The 21,179-nt window shown below is 41.4% G+C and overlaps 1 protein-coding gene across 1 annotated transcript in view; it reads left to right on the top strand.

Annotated features, from left to right (window-relative positions):
- Positions 1-9,024: 9,024 nt before the first annotated feature.
- The window catches only part of LOC124622530 (probable isocitrate dehydrogenase [NAD] subunit alpha, mitochondrial), a 76,095-nt gene continuing 63,940 nt past the window's right edge, over positions 9,025-21,179 (top strand). Inside the window, exons 1-2 of the mRNA XM_047148263.1 lie at positions 9,025-9,175; positions 9,453-9,584. Of these exons, the coding sequence (XP_047004219.1) occupies positions 9,149-9,175; positions 9,453-9,584 (159 nt within the window). The 5' untranslated portion in view covers positions 9,025-9,148. The remainder of the gene's footprint in view (positions 9,176-9,452; positions 9,585-21,179) is intronic.

Here is a 21,179-nt window from a genome sequence, read left to right on the forward strand (position 1 = left end):
CGTTAGGCCGTCTTCCGCTCACGCCCCAACATCGTGCAGCCCGCCTCCAGTGGTGTCGCGACAGGCGTGAATGGAGGGACGAATGGAGACGTGTCGTCTTCAGCGATGAGAGTCGCTTCTGCCTTGGTGCCAATGATTGTCGTATGCGTGTTTGGCGCCGTGCAGGTGAGCGCCACAATCAGGACTGCATACGACTGAGGCACACAGGGCCAACACCCGGCATCATGGTGTGGGGAGCGATCTCCTACACTGGCCGTACACCACTGGTGATCGTCGAGGGGACACTGAATAGTGCACGGTACATCCAAACCGTCATCGAACCCATCGTTCTACCATTCCTAGACCGGCAAGGGAACTTGCTGTTCCAACAGGACAATGCACGTCCGCATGTATCCCGTGCCACCCAACGTGCTCTAGAAGGTGTAAGTCAACTACCCTGGCCAGCAAGATCTCCGGATCTGTCCCCCATTGAGCATGTTTGGGACTGGATGAAGCGTCGTCTCACGCGGTCTGCACGTCCAGCACGAACGCTGGTCCAACTGAGGCGCCAGGTGGAAATGGCATGGCAAGCCGTTCCACAGGACTACATCCAGCATCTCTACGATCGTCTCCATGGGAGAATAGCAGCCTGCATTGCTGCGAAAGGTGGATATACACTGTACTAGTGCCGACATTGTGCATGCTCTGTTGCCTGTGTCTATGTGCCTGTGGTTCTGTCAGTGTGATCATGTGATGTATCTGACCCCAGGAATGTGTCAATAAAGTTTCCCCTTCCTGGGACGATGAATTCACGGTGTTCTTATTTCAATTTCCAGGATTGTATATTTACCTACCCAAATTACGTGACTGCACTTTTTAGATATATCCAGTCCTATTCGATTGAACTCACTAATGCGGTATTCATTATTGTAGTATCTTACTTCAAATTAGATTGGTTTTTCGTGATGATGCTCTTAAACTCCAGTCTAGTCTTCATAATTACTAAATTTTGATCTGAGTCTATATCTGCTCCTGTATACGCCTTACAATCCAACATCTGATTTCGGAATCTCTCTCTGATCCTAATGTAATCCAGCTTTAATCTCCCCGGATCTCCAAGCCCTTTCCAAGTACACTTCCTTTCCTTGCGATTTGCGAACTGTGAATTTGCTGTTACTAGCTGAAAATTATTGCAGAACTCAAACAGTCTTTCCGCTCTTTCATTCCTACTGCAAGTCCATATTCTCCCATAACTCTTTCTTCTATACCTTACAACCACGTTCCAATCTCCCATGATTATAAGGTTTTTACCTCCCTTAACATACTGAATTACACTTTCAATTTCCTCATATACACTCTAAGACAAAACAAGCGAAAAAAAAACACGCACCACAAAGGATGAAACCTGGTAGTCAAGGAAGGTAGGATTCGGTTACGATTGTGGACGGGGTCGTAATCGGTTACGATCGGATCCCTTTTGCAATTATACACATTTATTTTAAAACGGTAATTCAGGACTTAGCAATAAATAAAGATATCACACGTTATTACTGAAAGAATAAACAACTGTGTACTTAATAATGCTTTCAGTGTGTTACCAAATGAGCATAAAATACAGACACAGCAAACAATGTTTTAAAAACAAGTCACTGTGATCCCAGTTAGAATTTTAAGGTAAGTAACCACAGTCACGGCTGAAGGTCTTTAACGCCAAGAATGGCAATTATAAAAAAAAATTAACAAACACACTGTAAGACAGCAATGCAATAGCAAAGGTTAATTTAAAAAGACAGGCAACTGTTGACCAAACGAATGAGGCAAAATGATTGAAAACTTGGTAGCACAAACATTTAAACCTGCTGTAACGCCAAGAATGGCAATTATACAAAACTTTTAGAAACATACAGTAAAACAGCAAATACAATAATAAAACAAAAGGGCCAGTCACAGACGGTGCACCAGGAATCGACCTCTGAGTAGGTCCGTCAAAAACAGTTTCGCGAGCGATGAGATAGGCAGCCAAGAGTTGCATTCGCTTCACAAGATGGAAACTCAGGCTAGTGGCAGTCTAACGAATGATAATGATAATCTTGCTGAGGCTACCTGACGTCCAATAAACCAAATGAAAAGATGTAAAAATACGCCAAAGACGGAACTGGCGGTCTGGACTCCGCCTGCAGAATGCTGTGGCTAGAGCGCCCGGAACGAGAATGGAATCACTACCACCAAAGTAGAAGAATCGCCAACCAACCTACAATTAAGAAAGCTGCCAAAACCACACGTCTCACCGGATAGCAGCGGCAAGGCGAGGAAACGTACACTTCCGTTACATACATTGACCCCCAGGGCAGGTAACTGGGGCGTTAGCGGCCACGAGGTGGGAAACATTCTGCTGGTTGAACTTAACAAATAGTAACAAACTGAACGCAATAAATAGTAATTAGAAGTCCAGGGAAGCTAATCAGATCCACCTTCCCCAAGCACTCCACTCGCTGCTCTTCACCTTAGCAACACTACGAGTAGCAACACGAATCCAAGTCACTGGAGAATCGCAAGTTCTCACCATGGTGGAGGTTTCTCTACTTGAATCCAAATGAACTCACCTTAAAGCTTGCAGGATCCAGTTTACGACGAGGTCGTGCACCCTCGTGACCACAGGCCTTCAATCCGGCAGCCCATGCGCGCTGCCAGCGGTCTCGACATGTTCTCGCACTGCATGGACCTGGCTGCTCGTGAGTCCCCAAGCGAAGTGCACACTGACACGACCCAGAAGAAGCACGACGTCTCCCCAAAGATAGGGCCACAGTTACTACATATCGATAATCGCTGCTGCAGCCACTAGTGGACAGGCAACTCTTGCGAAACCAAGTGGCGCCAGTCAACACGAGAAGAAGACAAACACCTGCAACCATGTCAACTAAATGATATGGTCTGGCTTCCAACAGACGACGGAAACCTACAAACAGCACCAATGCGAGCCACAGCATGGCTCAAAGGAATTACCCGAATAGGACGGAAATCGCTAGATTGGACGAACGTGTACAGACCAACAAATAATTACAGTTTCAGAAAAACTGGATGATTTATTCAAAGGAAAGAGCTTCACAGAGTGAGCGAGTCAATAATGTGTTGCTCCTCCTCTGGCCCTTACGCAATCAATTGATATCGATTGACAGAGTTGTAAGCTGTTCTCCTGAGCGATAGTCATGCCAAACTCTGTGCAACTGGAGCGTTAGATAGTCTAAATCTCGAGCTGGTTGGAGGGCGCTGCCCAAAAAACTCCAAACGTTCTCAATAGGGGAGAGATCGGACGATCTTGCTGGCCAAGGTAGGGTTTGACAAGCACGAACACGACCAGTGGAAACTGTCGCCGTATGCGGGCGGTCATTATCTTGCTGAAATATAAACCCAGGATACCTTTCCTTAAAGGGCAACAAAAAGGGGCGTAGCATATCGTCGATGTACTGCTGTGCTGTAAGGGTGCTGAGGATGACAACCAAAGGTGTCCTGGCACCCCAGACCATCACTCCTGGTTCTCAGGTCATTGGCGGGCGACAGTTATGGTGGTACTCCATCACTGTCCGGGGGTCTCCAGACACGCCTTCACCGGTCATCGGAGCCTGGAGTCTCAATAACTGCAGTAGCATTGTCTTCAGATGTGAGTCTCTCTACGAACTGTGCGAAGATGAGCAGCGAAGATGTGTCTGGAGACATCCCAGGCATCAGCAGGATATCGACGTGACTGTCGTTCGCCATACGGCCCGACAACCAGGAGTGGTGGTCTGGGGTGCAATTTCTGTTCATAACAGGACCGCTTTGGTTGTGTCACGCAAAGTGCCCTTACAGCACAGCAGTACATCGACGATATTCCGCGTCCTGTTTTGTTACCCTCCACGGCAAGCCATCCTGTGCTTACGTTTCAGCAAGATAACGCCCACTCGCACACTTCGGGAGTTTCTACTGCTTGTCTTCGTGCATGCCAAACCCTTCCTTGCCCAGCAAGGTCTCCAGGTCCCTCTCCTATTGAGAACGTCTGGAGTATTATGGGAAGGACCCAACTACCGTCTCGGGATTTGACGATCTAACGTGCCAATTGGACACAATTTGGCACTCTATCCCTCAGGTGGATATCGAACAACTCGATCAATCAACGCCAAACCAAATAACTGCACCTAGTGAGGTACCGCAGTTGTTAGTACACTGGACTCGCATTCGGGAGAACGACAGTTCAAACCCACGTCCCCCCGTTCTGATTTAGGTTTTACGTAATTTCCCTAAATCGCTACAGGCAAATCCTTCCCCAGTCCGATGGGACCGATTACCTTGCTATTCGGTCCCCTCCCTCAAACCAACCAACCAACCATGCATCCATAAGAGCCAGAGGTGGACCAACGCATTATTGATCTGTTCAGTTCGTGAAGCTCTTTCTCTTGGATAAAACATGCACTTTTTCTGAAGTTTTAATCATTTGTTTATCTATACGAGGACGTCATGTCTAGCGATTTCCGTCTCACTTGGGTAATTCCTTCGTGGTGCGTCTTTTTTTTCCTTATGACTGTACTTTCCCCCTCTCTTCGACTTCTGATTGACTGTTGTTGGCACTGGTTTACCGTCGGTTCCGGTGAGAATAATCGTATCACTGAACCGTTCACAGTAACTTATTCTCTGATCTACTTTACTGTTCTTGACGACTTCTACTCCCGTTGCACTGTTTTCTGCTGCTGTTGATATTACGCTATATTCGTCTGACCAAACATCTCTATCTTCTTTCCATTGTACTTCAATGACCCCCATTATACCTAGACTGAGCATTTGCATTTTCATTTTCAGATTGTGTGCCCTTCCTACTACATCCATATTTCTGACATTCTACGATCTGATCCGTATAATGTTACCCTTTCGTCGGCTATTCAGTACTTCTCTTATGGTCACCGCCCTGCCAACAGTCCCCAACCGGAAATCCGAAGGAGGGACTCATCCGGAATCTTTTTGCCAGTGAAAAGATGAGTTACAATTTTTCGATGACGAGTTATGTAATGTATCCCTTCTTTGTAACACAGTTCGTTTGTTACCACGGACCCAATACCAAAGTTTCGCATTTTCAACCATCCTTAAAGTCGCTGACAGTCTAATAATGTATCTTAAATGTCCTTCCACTCACAAACTCAGACTTGAGTCTGAACTGTCAAATACAGGTGTCAGAAGCTTAATTTCGATTCTGTATTTATCCACGTAAAGGGCTGGATAGTAATTTTGAAACAATTAGATCCCTCTACGCTAGTTTGAACACTTAGATTGTAGTTACTCAGAAAAGATTATGATTGCATTTGTTATGTTCCCACTCACTTTTGCAACAAGCACAATATATGTAAAATTAATGACCTTAAATATTGTCTCGCGAGAGAAAATGCTACTAAAATATCTATCAATGTATGGCACCAATTCTGCTAAGTCCCATAAAACGCACAAGGAATCTCTGAGAGGAAAGTTTTCTCTGAGCATCATTCCACATCATAATGTAAAAAACCATACCGGAGAGACCGACGTTTCGGCCACGGTTGTAGTGGTCGTCTTCTGGGTCTATTGATCAGTAGACCCAGTGGAAGGCCACTATAACTGTGGCCCAAACGTTGGTCTCTCCGGTATGGTATTTTTTACATTGTGACGCGGGACGATACTCAGGAAACCTATCTCTGAACTGATGCTGGCAGCAGATGGCTACGCAATTATAAATGTCAGGACTGTTTCCAAATTATTATTCTTTGTGCAGTATGCAACAAATGTTTAGCCAATCTCAAAAATTTGACATTAAAGTTATCGTATCTTCCAATAATTCTGAACGTATGCTACAAAACCCATTGGGCTGGTAGGTAGTAACATTGAAATACAGATATGACCACAGACTACTTAATAAGATAAGCACAATTCTCGTTTTTCTATTCGTGTTTGTTTCAAATATTATGATTACTTATCAATGTCGTTCGTTATTGGTAAAAATCTATGTAACAAATTTTCGCTAATGTGCAAAACTAACAATTATATCTGAAGAATATCTGCGCGTGAGTTTATTTCAGTCGAATTCCCAGAAAACGGCTATTCAACGTTCAGCCTTTCTGGAAAACGCTATTGCTCAAAGAAAGCCTTTTATGTCAGTAACACTCCTTCCCCTTAGCTGTGGTCCCTTTTCCACTAATTGCCTTTTTTGTACGCCACAGAAATCCCTCTGGCTTTTAGGCTACCCCAGACACACTTTTATTTGTATGCTGACAACGCTTGTAACTTCTCCCAAAGCCAAGTGTTCAGGGAAAGCCATCGTTTGCTAATGGCTGACGGACAAACATCATTTCTGTGGTTCATGCAGATGGAAACCCATAAAAACCCATCATTGTCGCCGTGGTTTTGTAGATCCTGTGACAGTCTCACACGCCACAAGCTCTGTACGTGAAATTAGTTTTGTAAAAATAGCCCGTAATGAGTAAACAATTAGCAATTAGTATCTCTTCAGTTCTAATAGGGCGCTGGTAATATTTATAGTGTATCAGACCTTTAAATTAAAATATAGTGGACAAGCTTATTTTAACGTTATTTATTTACTGTTCTGTAAAATACTGCGCCAAGCACATTGCAGCCCGTGGGTATGCTGAGGTCTCATGCACCGGATAAATTATTTGCTCTTTGAAAGCAGGACGAGTTATTTGCTCTTTGAAAGCAGCTGCAAATCGTCTGCCAAGCGATCTGAAGCTGCTGCGAACTGGTGTATTGGGAGGACAACCGAGAGCCATGTATCAAGGATAGCAAGGAAATCGCAAGTACTATTCTCTCCTGTGAATAGTGTCTCTTCTGCAGGAAGTAAAGAGACTTATCAGTATTCGTCCGCTTACCTGGGAGCGTTATGTCAGTGGTAGGCCTAGGCGTCCTATACAAAGAAGAAAGGGAGCAGGAAGAACTTATTATGTTACACCCATCCCCCTAACCAACGAGTTCGAGGTGGTGTGTTCCACTGAAACCCAAACTGAGCATGTGAGAGTCACTTCGCCTATTGGAAAATACAGCTGTAGATTGGGGTGACGACAATGACAATTTGAGCCCAACCGGGACTCGAACCTGGATTTACCGCTTCTACCGAGCGGTATCCTTATCATTTGGCTGGCCGTGAACGATCCACGGCCAGATCCAAACTTCCATTCCAGTAAAGGTGAGACATTTTACGAGTACTTGAAAGTAGTTTGCTCGGTGGCGGCGGATAAATACGATATTGCAGTGCCTGTGTTATCCCGAATTACGATGCTAAGTTCCTTTGGACAGACATACGTATTAGACTGTGGTGATACAACAGAACTGCGATTTGTAGATATTTACTTGTCAGCGATAATAATAATGAAAAAAGTGAAGTCTGCATCACGTTACTTGTCCCCTTTAATGCTTAATGGCGTTCTGTACTTGCAAATGCGATACATGGTAAAAAATAGTCAAGATTCGCAATTTATTACGGGGGAATTAAACTCAGAGATTGGCAAGATGATGTAGAGGTAGAGTACATTGTATTATTTTATTGATCCCCTGCATCATTTGTGTATATAGAAACAGATTAATTTGGGATAACTATTAAAGGCATTTCCCATTTACAGTCGCCCCCATCAGCCACAGCGCCGAGTGTCAACTTTGCGCGAGTAATATGCTTGAATTATTTTACTGGCATATAACCAACTTACGAAATCTGCTGAGAAGAATGATTCCTCGCAGAAGTGTGTTTCAACTCATTTTGAAAGAATCCATTCACTTACCGCAACTGAGGTTCAAATAATGGCTAAGAAACCTAAAGAGACTTCGCGGATCGTAAGATTATATAAGAAAAAATGTACATAGACAAAATATATACAGTACTTAGCCAGTGTGATATTGGACTTCAGGCACAATTTTTCTATTATAGTGTCGCTATGTCAAGCCCTCACTTCACTCAACGGAGACAACTATCGCCAGTCTTACAACAATGTGAGTGGATGTACCTTCAGTTTCACCATGTGCTTTACAGCAGACAGGGGTACTGACTATTTGAGAATTTAGTGTCAAGTGCTTTCACACGCCGTAGAAAGGAGTTCAGTTATTGTTACTTGGATGTAATTGTTACGTGATGTGATTGTAAGTTGGTTCGTTCGGTTTGTCGTATAACTTCTGTTATTTTTATAATCTGTGTGTCTATCTGGTTTGCAAGTAAGAAATAGCACTACGTTCCACTCATCTTTACTAATGAGCCACGAGACAAGGTTCCTGTCGGCTGCTATTGTAGTGTATCGAGCATCTCTTTAAAGTCAACTTCCGTATTATTTAATAAGCGAACAAGGTATCAACCGTGTAGACGGGAGTACTATTACTGATATATACATTGACCAATATGTATATAGGGGCGCTACAAGTCTGTGTGTGCCCATTAATTGGTTTAAATGCAGCATATAAAGTACCAGGCTTGGTTCAGCTTATCGTTCCGACTAATTTGACTTTGGTTTCCCCAATTTACGGAAATCAGTTAAGGTGAATGAAGGGATCATGCCATTGATAAGGCCAAATACATTTGTTTTCCGTCATTACCCAACTAAACTAGCTTTTGTAGAAGCATATATATTTTTCCTCTCTTCTGTCAATAGCATCTTGAAAATAGGAGCAAATCTTTTCCTCCAAGCAGTAACTGTTAAAATGAGTAAAAATGTGAACGTCTCATAATGGCGCCGATGCTGCAGTCCCTCTGCTTACCTTATCACTTCGTGCAAAAATTGTATTAGGTGTCTCTATTCAAACACTGACCTTCACGCGAGAGTTATTATGTATGTGAAATACCTTCTTCCAGACGTATCTCTTGCAGTAATTTCAATTAATCTCTTTACTGCACGTCCGTTGTTTCCCTTTCTCCTTAGTCTTAGCAACAAACGATGGAGACATATTTTTGGTTCATCCAAATTCGAGCACAGCAATGGAAAATTTTAGTTGCTATGAATCCTCGCCCTGCTTTGTTTACAGTTGATAATGGTGTACACCGGACTTTCAAGTTGGCGCCTATTGCTTGCAGACGATGTCGCGCGGCCTCTTCCAAAGAACTTGGCGTCTTGCGAGACCTATTAGATGTTGCAATCTATTTTCACCGAGGTTTCGGTGAAGATCTGCCTCCACAAGGAAAATGGCTGGCAGAGTACTAAGGCACTTGGTAAGGTCGTGAAGTTTTATGAACTACATTGTTTTTCAACGTTATTGCAATTTGTTTCGTTCATTCTATAGCATAAGAATTCGAGTTTACTTGTAAAATTCAGTTTTGGTACATATCTTGTGGCGAGTTAATTCACATCCTTAATAGGTATAGGGATTTGTGTTGGTAAAACGAGTTATCTTCATTATGACGTATGAAAACGCAGATACACTGTAGTTAGCAAGTACCGGCGAATCGGTGTCAATGTGCAAGTACTATGTAGCAATTTGATTTTCAGGTTAACGGAGTGGTGGCGGCTCCGTTGCGACGATACAGTAGCTCAGGGCCGAAAAAAGTGACCCTCATTCCTGGTGACGGTATTGGACCAGAAATTTCAGCGTCGGTACAAAAGATATTTGCTGCTGCTCAAGTAAGTTCAAGTACAGGAAAAAATTTCGCATAGTATGTGTAACGGCTCGACGAAAACTTAATCACTCTCTCCAAGTGGCCTTATGGTATAGTTTCGTTTTAATTAATTTACTAGCCGCTGGAAGCTAGGAGTTCTTTTTTTCCGGGAAGTACGTGAGAGTAAAGTTGTCGGACATATCATTTTTCTCCCACCCATAGTAGGTAGTGAGATAGCACAGTCACAATGTCAATTTAAAAAATACTGAATGGATATAGATTATGTGTATATAACAACCATAATAGAATTTTTCACAAGTGACTGCTTTGTACAATTTACCACACATGATTGCTGTAATGTGTTTGGTAATTTTACTTTATAAGATTCCATGTTAATTGGTAAATAATTCATTTACAGAGTAGAAACTTTGGCCAGTGAGAAATGACTTAAGCTGTTTTTTGAGCTAGCTTTCTTCCTTTAATAATTCGATGTTACAGATGTGATTGTGTAACTGTGTACGTTATGAACACTTTTCTGGTAGGTTGAGGTTCTCACATAGGAGACATGGATGTTATTGCCATTTCTTGTTCTGTGCTGTGCACCGAGATGTTTTTATGGTATACACAGGAGGTTCCTAAATATTCTCTTGTAAAGACTATTGTTTCAAATATTTACAGGCATGGAAGGTCGTTATCTTTAGTGTCAGGAAAAGGAGGGCAGCACAAATCTTGTTTGCTTATGTTGCTTACAATTCTGATAGCTTGTTGAATGCAAATTGACTAAAAGGTGCTTTCCCCCAGAATATTATTCAGTATCTGATTGCGGTCTGGAAATGTGCATGCTATTCCTGTATTATAGTTTCTCTGTTACAGCTTGTGTTTAACTTGTGGTATTGCATTCATTTGAGTTTTGGTTGTCATTGTGCTGAGGTGGTTTTAAGTTTAGGTAGTTGGTGCAGATGTGGGTTGTTTGTGTTTTCAGTGAGTTATTAAGGTTCTTTTTTGTTTGTATCTTTGGTATTTTTGCTAGGTCTGATAAGGCTGTCCTGTGGAAATAAGTCAATTTTTTTATTGCTATTTCATTAGCTGTGGATTTGACAGTGAAGTTCACAAGTGTATCATTACGTTCTGAGATGGGTGATGATTACAGTTTCTGCAGATGTTCGGTCTTATTGCTGAATATGTTAGGTGTCACATTTGTGGCGTGGCATTGTTGGTGCACGTGTGTGTGTGTGTGTGTGTGTGTGTGTGTGTGTGTGTGTGTGTGTTGGTTTTATTGTATAATTATTGTGATGTTTTGTGTTGTATATTTGTGGTAGGTTGGTTGTGTTTTAATTGATGTAGTGAATATGAGGTATTTGGGTTTTTGAGTTGGGATAGGAGGGGGGGGGGGGAGGAGATTGGTTCCACTTTACGGAGTTGTAGGTGGTGTTTTTTTGGTATCAGTAGCTGTGGTTGAGCTCTGTAGGTCAAGGGAAATGTCCAGTTCTTGTGGTTTTGTTGGTGTAGCAGAATACTGTAATTTAATTTTTTTAACTGTTTGTTTTGGGTTGGTTTTTTTATTGTTGTAAATCTAGCTTGTCCCCCATCTTAAACCTCCAGTTTTCTGCAATTATCCCGTTAGTTTCATTTTGTTTTTGAAGTGAGACTTGTCATTTTTAATGTGATGCACGTTAGGAGTCTGAAAGTTGCTTTGGATAAGATCATTTGCTATTCTGTTAAGAATACTTAATTGTGTTAGTTACTGAGATTATATAAGATACGTCTCCATTTTCCAGGTTTAGGCTTATGCTTTTTGCCACTGGCTTGGTGCATGTTTCAGATCTGGTGTTACCTGTGCATCTTTTACTAATTTTGTGGTAGATTCTGCTGAAGGGCCTACTCCTTAAAATGTTGGATTTCTAATCACACGCTATTCTGTCTGTATTCTGGGCTCACTGGCCACTTTCTTCGCACAAATCGTCGCCCAGATGAGCTGAATTTATTTTATTCCCCCCCCCCCCCCCCCCCCCCCCCCCCCCCCCCCGCCAGATCAGATTTCTTTTAATTGAATCTGCTATGTACTAAATTTTGGTTAATTTAATGCCATTTGATTTACAGTGCAGGATTCTAAAAATGAGGTTTTTTGGAACAGTGTGAATTTTTCTTGCTTGAACTCTTGGAGCAAGAACTGTTCGTCATTTTAACAACCCAACCTTATTGGTGCTTAATGTGTTAATTTGAATTCATACTATTTCATTACATTCGTTTAAGAAAAACTATCATGCACATGAAAGCCCAAGCAAAACCAGTTTTTCATTGTATGTTGATATAGTTAAATGGTGGGTTTGAGTAGACATTTCTGTGCTTTAAAAATACGTATGTGTATGTTGTCTGTGGATTACCCATGTAGTAGTAATGTTGATCTTACCAGCAGACCTTCCATTATGTTATTTAAATACCTTGGTCCTGAACTTTGTTTTAGGGGATCAGCAGTTTGGTAGTTATGAACAGTTGAAGTATAGACTCGGTATTCTTTCTCATCAAAATCACTACTAGTAATAATAGTTGAGAAGGTGTGTCATTACCTTTATTGGTCGCAAATGTCATGGTAATAATCGTGAAGGATACATGCTAACACAAAAGAAATTAGCAAAGCTGGACTATGTATTCATTTAGGCATGGTTATAAAATGTAGTGGAAAAACAGGAAGGTTTAAATCATGGTAGGGAGAATAGAACATTAGGTCAGTGTATACATAAGATATCTATAGCCCCTACTTTGCAAACAATTGTGAGGTGCATGTTTATAGTCCAGGATATTGCATAAACATCTCCATAATTCCTACGCGGGCCATACATAGGTGGTGTAGCTTATTCCTTGTTTACCACTGGTTCTTGAAACATAGTAAGTAGGCTTTCATGGGATGGTTTGCGTATGTATATCTTAGCGTCTGTCAGTTCTCTGTAACACACACACACACACACACACACACACACACACACACAGTATGACACTATTCACTTTCGGATGTGCTTATCAGTGAAACACTATACCATATGCAACGTGATCAGTTATTGTTCACAATTTATTATTGTATGGTGTTAATATGCTAGAATTTGTCATGCAAATGTTGGAAAGATATATGAACTTGGGCAGAGTTTGTTCTGAACTTTGCATTACCTACAGTTCATAGACTTGGGGAACCTGTTGCCAAGCCACCTGTATCACTTTTAAAGAATATTGTTTTAACAAGAGAAAGTTCTCAACAGTTTGTATGGCTTAAGGTTCTCTGTCTATAGTAACTTAAATTAATATATGTGAAATTGGTGACACCATGAAAGTCCTGTTTGCATCAACAGTTGCTTAGTTGTCTACCTAATATTCACAAAAATATTCATTGGAGATTGTGTGTATTGTATAATGCAGGTTTCTTGAATTTACCTTGTGACTTGTTTTTATTGAAAACTCATATAAAGATTGAACATAGACCTTGGGCTATGCTCATATTAGTCTGTTACTACAACATTTATTTTGTACTCACATTCATTGGCTTCATGAACTTATAACCGAATTGTCACTTTGAACCTGTCCTAAACTTCAGGTCATGCTAGAAATAAGTCTGGCCCCACAATCAGTATCTTGCTCGGTAACACTATCTCGCTCTAACCCTATGTTCGCAGTTTCATACTCGTGTACTGAAAGTGCTTTAAAAACCTGACACATTTTCAGTCACCAAGACGGAAGCACATGTAATGCATGACACACAAATATCATGAAGAAAAATAAGCAGGTAGTGATGACTATTAACTTCATATAAAAATGATTCTGGATAAGATAATTATCTGTACTTGATAGGTATTGAGTATTTTCATGTTCTGAAAAGTGTACACTAGTATTAAAGTTGGATTTGTGTACACATACTTGAACCAGAAATATGTATGGCGAACTCTGCAGTTGCAATGCCATGTACATATCAGTTGGGGCCACTTACAAACTTTTGTCTGATAGTTATCCTGTATGTGCTCACAGGAACACGCACAGTGCTCAGTTTCACTGAGACTGCATGATGGTATTATTGACGTAAGTATATAATTAACAATATACCATGGAAGCTTACACAATAGAATTAATATCTGTCTTTTACTAATTTGAATAAGCTGTCAGTGCCCAAACTGTAGTTTTGAAACTTCACCGCAGTGCTTAACATCTGAAGCGTATTTGCTTTACCTCAAGTGTTGGTGCACAAGATATTTGCGAAAATTAAAATCTAGGAACTAAGAAGAAAATTGAATGTAGGTATACAAGAGTGATTATGCCGATAATAAATTGAGTAAATAAGTTTTCTCCTTATCCATCCGTAAAACTTTTAATGTTTTTTGACAAAAGTTGCAGTTGGGGCACAATTTTTTTTTGGAAATATTTAGTGCTAGATGGTTTGTTGATTTTGTATTTGAGTACCTTAATGGCAATGCTGTGTTCTGGCCATGGTAACACTGGCCTTCATAAACCAGTCTGAGAATGCAAAATTAATTCTTCATGTGGAATACTTGCTTGGAAAGGCTCTGTGAGAAGCACCTATGTTAGATGGTTAATAGGTTTCTTTACTTCATTTTATACAGAGTCGATTAGTGCATGGGAAGAGGGACAAGCCATACTGGGACTGAAGCAATTTTCTCAGTTCGTGGTTTGTATTGGAACAGATGGAGCTATGTTTGTGGTGACAAAACAGTTATTTTTTGAGGAACACACAGAAGACAAATATGGAGAAGTTGACTCATTGGGAAAAATTTTATGTGGTTCACTATTGATTAAAACCTCATGTGCTGCACATTCTCAAGCTATTCAGGCATTTGAGTGACTGGGCTACATACCAGTGACTATTCCGTCAAGTAAAATGAATATAGTGTAAAGAGTTATCTTTGACAGAGATGTTTAACTCCAGACAGAAAAGACGATATGAGCTGATCTTGAATGACAAGGCTTATGCAAGAAGGCCCCAACAATAACTGAACAGGCACTTTAATCTTTTCCATTGAAGGACATTTTCTCCCAGAAAAAGTTGGAGTTATGGCATAGAAGTGTGATACGAAATGTGATCTCTGATGTGTACACTTTGGTCATGTCTCCAATGTGTAAATTGTGGTAATGTCACCCCACTGCACAGCAGAATCTGTGGACGATAGACTCCATGAAGGTCATCCTTATGGACAACCACCTTTTGTGTATCAGTTGTACTGAACAGCATTCACCACTTTCTCTGGTTTGCACAGTATTTGAAGAAGAAAAAAAAAAAGAAGAAGAAGAAGAAGAAGAAGAAGAAGAAGAAGAAATACAAGAATATAAATCATTTGACTGCCTTCTATATCTGCCATGTACTGAGGCAACAAAAAATATAAACACCTCCATCATGTTGGTGTGAGTTACCCAAGTCATTGCTGTCACACCCATCCCTCATATTTCAGTTTTTTCCAAACCATATCTACCACTGCTCTCCACACTCGTGGTTCCTGTAACTACATTTTTGGGAAACACTTCGCCCACCCAACTGGAGAAGCGGCTTCCTCTTCCAGCACCAATTGATATCAGGGCTCCCTTCTGGGACCCATCTTCCTGGAAACCCACATATCAAAGGCCTGACACCAGCCATGGCTGAAGGAGCTGTGGCCTGTGGGTCCCAGCACTACCCACCCTTCAGCCATCTGCTGGCCTACAGCAGATAAGTAGATATGAGAAAAAGTAGTTTATTTCATGGTTAAAATTGGTGTTAGTTTTGGCCAAAGTCTGTGCATTTTTTTTTCCAATTTCAGTGTTACATTGCTAGTTTTGGTGTTATTTATTGCCAATTTTGGTACTATTTTTGCCAAATTCAGTTCTATTTTGTTGTCAAATTAGTTTGTTGTGAACTTCCCTGTTACTGTTTTTTGCCGATTTTGATGATGTTTGTTTCCTTTTACATGTTTTAATCAATATTAGTGTAATGATTTTTTGCGATTGTGGCGTCTTTTTCTGCCAAGCTTGCAACTGTTTTTTTAAAGATTTGGTGTTATCTTTTGTTCCATATGTGGTGCAATTTTTGCAACATTTGGTGTTTTTTGCCACTTTTGCTGGTAGTTTTTTTTTTTTTTTGCTTATATCAGTATGTCTATTGCCAAATTTGCTATTATTTTGCAATTTTAGTGATTCATGGTTTTTGGTAATATTTTGGATGGCACCTACCACTGCTCTCCTCATTCATGGTTCCTCCAACACCGTCTTTGGGAAGCAGTTCCCCCACTCAGCTGGAGAAGCAGCTTCCTCTTCCAGCATCAGCTGGTGGTAGGGAACCTTTTCAGGACAAGTCTTCCTAGAAACTCACAGAAGGAAACAAACTTTCATTTTAAGATTATACACGAACCTCAGCCTTGTGGAAAAAGAAGGCAAAACGCAACTTCAGTTCCGAATATTTACAAAATTTGTCCTCAGATTTATAACATTTTCAATACAAAAAGATGATAAATTTTCATTGTATTTTGTGAAATTCGTAAAGTTCATGTTATTTTGTTAAAATCTACCAATTTTTCATTATTCATGTTGTTGCTTTTACAAAATTTACCTGTCCCTATAGATATGCCCTTCCAAGAATCTTGGGCACTAAAAGATGTGAAAGAGGGGAATACTACTCTGGTGACCCTGGAAGCACTCGATACCCCCCACGCCGTCGGATTCCAAGCCATTGTTAATTGATGTTATCCCACCCGCAGCCATGCCAGTGGTACTGGGACATGACTGGACCTCAGAATAGCTTGTGACTCACTTTGCAACAGCAATGGTGTCCGCATCTTACCTGGCTACCATTCTAATGCGAAAAGAAGAAGTTGAAGGCATGCGTCTATGTTGCACCCCCACTCCTCCTGCAAAGGATGATAGAATGAACCTTTCACTTACAGGGAACTGCTTTAGCATCTTGCCTTGTTATAAGGTACGGCCCCAATCCATAGTCAGATAATGCAATATCAAAGTGTTATTCAGAAGTCTACATCTGCTCAGAATATTCAACTGTATTTGCCTCGAAGGTGTTTTCCCTTTGTAATGGTGAGATAGTGTCATTGACACAATCCTTAAGCCAGTCAAAATATCGTCTTTTGACATGTGCTGACTGATGAACCTCACCAACATGCTTTGCAACTGAATATGTTGTGACCCACTCCGCAACAGCGATTGTATCCTCATCTTACCTGCTTACTTTTCTGATGCAGAATCGAGGATGGTTGCTGGCAAATTATACTGGATTCTCGAATCTTGCGGCCTTTTGTCTCTCTATTAATGTGATTTCCAAGGAATAATACAAACTGACCATCTGATTAAGTTCGAAGTGGCAATCCAGTAGGCATTTTTCTAAATGTCAGCGCCTCATTTCTGCCTTTTTTTTACCTACATAAGGCATAAAACTTCACTTGGTCTCGTCACATTTTATGTACCCTCCATGGCTGGTGTCTTCCGCATCTGCATCTATGTTCTGCAAACCATTGTGAGGTGCATAGCATAGGATACATCCCATTGTACCAGTTATTAGAGTTTCTTCCCATTCCGTTCACATATGGAGCTTGGGAAGAGTGATTTTTGTGTGTGTGTGTGTGTGGGGGGGGGGGGGGGGGGTAGTAATCATTCTAATCTTATCCTCGTGATCCATATGTGAGTGAGTGATATGTAGAAGGTTGTATTATATTCCTAGAGTCGTCATTTAAAACCAATCCTTGAACCTTTAACAGACTTCACATGATCGTTTAAGTTTGTCTTAAAGAGGTTACCAGTTCAGTTCCTTCAGTGTCTTTGTGACACTTTCTCATGGATCAAACGAACCTGTGACCAATTGTGCTGCCTTTCTCTGTATATATTCAGTATCCCTGTTAGTCCTGTTTGGTACGTGTCGCACACATTTGAGTTATCTTCTAGAAACATTCGCACGAGTGATTTGCAAGCAATCTCCTTTGTAGACTGATTACACTTCTCCAGTATTCTACCAGTAAACCGAAGTTTACCATGTGCTTTGCCCACAACTGAGCCTAAGTGATCATTTCATATCCCTACAAAGTGTTACACCTAGATATTTGTATGAGTTTGCTGAGTCAGATAGTGACTCATTGATATTGTAGTAATAGGATACAACAGTTTTCGTTTTCTGAGGTTTACTGTTTTACATTTCTGAACAGCTAAAGCAGGTTGCGAATCTTTGCAACAGCTATCAAGTCACACTAGTCAGGAACAACATTTGCTGCCAGGAACATGTAGCTAATGGCCATTAACATAGCTGTACATTTTATTAGAGCTTCCCTTGACTGCGTTTTAATTTTCAGTGAGTCAAAGAGCAGTCTCCCAGCCCTCTGATCGCTGTTACTCTTCGCGTCCTGTGATATATGCTATTCGTGACAGCTTGCACAGTTTCCTCTAGGTCCCAGGGCTTGTGGGTATCCCAGGAAATGAACTGGCCAACCGTTTGGCTAGAGGAGCAATTACTTATCCCATATTCGCTTTGACAATCCCAGGGTGTGGATTTGCTGGTGCAAATAATGCCTCTCCTCACTTTCAGATGGAACAACGTATGGTAAGCTCCTGCCCCTCTAAGAAAATCTGAACTATGGAGGAGATTACTGCTGCATGGCACTCCTCCTCCTCCTCCCGTTTAACCCAGAAGCAATCACCTGTCCATGTCATCTCTGTATCAGTGGTACCAGACTTACCCTAGTTTAATTCATTTTGTATACTGAGTCTCTTCCACATTGCGGTTACGGAGCCTTACAGACAGAAGCTCAGATCCTGGTGGTACGTCCCCTCTTCCGGTCCTCCATGTTAAGCATTTTCTTCCAAATCATTGCCTCTGGTGTTGATTGATGATTCATGAACAGTTGACGTGGTTCTTCACTTTCTCCGTGAAATTGGTTTTTATTCTCGGTTACAAGGCTTTTAAAGTACATTCATGGTGGGGTGATTGGGTTTGGGACATCTACTTCATGCTGGGTTTGGGGATCCCCAGCCCTATATGCTTTTCCAGTTGCCTCTTTCCTACCAGTTTTGTATCTCTTTTACTCTGTTTTAAATTTTAATAGCTTTTAGAAGCATTTGCCTCTTTTTCTGCCACACCATATTTTCCATGGTAGGGATTGCTTAGTGGGTGCTCTTTAATGCCTTGACTATAATGGGTCAGGCGGAGCCCCAAGATCACCCACCTGCTGCCTCACCTATTTCTCTCATCTTGTTTTTATTGCTGACGGTCCAACTGATGGCCATTATGTTTTTAGACTTTTAACTTTGATTGTTCTGAATCTCCCAACTAGAAGGCTTATTTTGCTCTGAAATTGTCTTTGCACACAAGGCATTGTTGAGAGTCTGATGTCAGTCAGGTTTTTCTCACCATGAATGAGCCATGGGAAACCCCTCATCTGCTCTGACCTACCTATTTGGCTTGATCCAGTTACTTCTGCGTAAATTGTTTCTCAGCTCCGACATCTGTATTGCCTTAAATGCCTCGATTTTACTGCTGCTATGTACTTTCATCATCAGAACACGTTCCTGGTGACATTGTAAACTCCGGATAAGCTATCCCTGGACTGAGAGACTAATGATCTTCCTGTTAAGTCCCTTAACCACAAGCAACCAACCATCTTCAGATACTCAGTTTCAAGTAATTGTGACTGTGGTGTCACCGCCAGACATCACACTTGCTAGGTGGTAGCTTTAAATCGGCCGCGGTCCATTAGTACATGTCGGACCCGCGTGTCGCCACTGTCAGGGATCGCAGACCGAGCGCCACCACAAGGCAGGTCTCGAGATACGGACTAGCACTCGCCCCAGTTGTACGGACGACGTAGCTAGCGATGCACACTGACGAAGCCTCGCTCATTTGCAGAGCAGATAGTTAGAATAGCCTTCAGCTAAGTCAATGGCTACAACCTAGCAAGGCGCCATTAGTAACATTGCATGTATCTAAAGAGTCTCACTTGTATCGCCACAATCTCCAGATGTACCAAAAGGATGGATTAAAGTTAAGTATTCCAGAAACTACGTACTTTTCTTTATAGCATTCATTACGTATCCTGTTTCAGACATCATGCCCATCTACGTGAGCGTAGCGCGTGCCTTTCGGCTTCCTCTCATTGTGTCTAGGCTGTCTTGTCTAGACACAACAGTGACCATTGAGGTTAAAGATTTGAAATGTCAAACACAATGAATTATTCAAAAGCTGTTCATAAATTTTTATCATTAGAGATGAAGATTCCCTTTTTCGAAGGGATATTATTGTTGACCAATAGGTTTATGTGACTTACCTTTGCGATGTACAACATATGTTGAAACTGCCATTTACAGATCCGAATTTTTATGTGGGACATCTGTGCAGGCAAGATATTAGCGAGATATTCTTTTAGTTCTTCATTTACGTAATGAGTATTACAAACAGCTTCAAAATATACTTTTTCAGCTGTATCATTGGTGTGGCACTGAGCGAGGTGGTGCAGTGGTTAGCACACTGGACTCGCATTCGGAAGCACGGCGGTTCAAACCCGCATCTGGCCATCCTGATTTAAGTTATCTTAATTTCCCTAAATCACACAAGGCGAGTGCTGGGATGGTCCCTTTGAAAGGGGTCCGGCTGACTTCCTTCCCTAATCTGATGGGGCAGATGACCTCACCATTTGGTCCCCTCTAATGAATCAACCAAGTGGTGTGGCACCATTGTTGCCAGCACATTTTTATCACTATTGGTTGGTTTTATGTCCATGAGAAACAGATTGAAGAAGTCGAGGTATACTTGACACGGTGACCCTCTCTATAGCTTCTGGTATAGACCAGATGGAAGTGTAAGCAACTTACAGTGCTGTTGTGTGTCGACAAAGTTTCTGTGTATGGGTGACAATTTCCAAGTAAAGAATGCAAAGGGCTGCCACTGACAAATTGCACATTGCTGGGAAGCCGTTCCAGTCAAAGTAAATAGATCATTTGCCATAAGCTCTGTAGGTGTCAGCAGTGTGGAGTGAGATAAGTGTCATTTCCATAACAGGCCCTTTTCATTAAGGCAATATCTTTCTGTGATCCACTTTAATGTCCTCCTTAGTGGGTACGTGCACACACACACACACACACACACACACACACACACACACACACACACTTGTACTAAAAGAGCATGATTTAATGAATGTGTGATCAAAATTTCTAAGCCTAAATATTACCACAGTTTGTATGCTGGGATTTCAGTAGTGCAAAGGTCACTTCTGTGTTGTCTTATTGTGATAAATTTAACATATATGCGTAAATGCACATCTGTTGCTCCAAAGATTTAGTTGCAGGGATTGATCACCGATCCATGTTCTCGTAATTGTGTAAATATACTTCACAGGTGGTTAGAGTGCTTTGCTTCAATGCACTACATGCTGAAGTCATCAATACATGTTACAAATCAATAGGTTTGACTAACCCATAGTGTTGAAATTCTGTATTACATTGTGTAGGCTAAGTGGCAAGGGACTGAATTCAGAAAGGTCAAATGGGCCTCCTATGAATGGTTATTGACAAGTTCTCAATGTGTAGGACAGGTAATCATCAAACTCGATTTGGATGTTGGTTGTTTGGTAATAAACACAGGGCTGCTAATGTATCATTTACA

The sequence above is a fragment of the Schistocerca americana genome, chromosome 7 (genome assembly GCF_021461395.2).
Source record: "Schistocerca americana isolate TAMUIC-IGC-003095 chromosome 7, iqSchAmer2.1, whole genome shotgun sequence".
NCBI classification, from domain to species: Eukaryota; Metazoa; Arthropoda; class Insecta; order Orthoptera; family Acrididae; genus Schistocerca; species Schistocerca americana.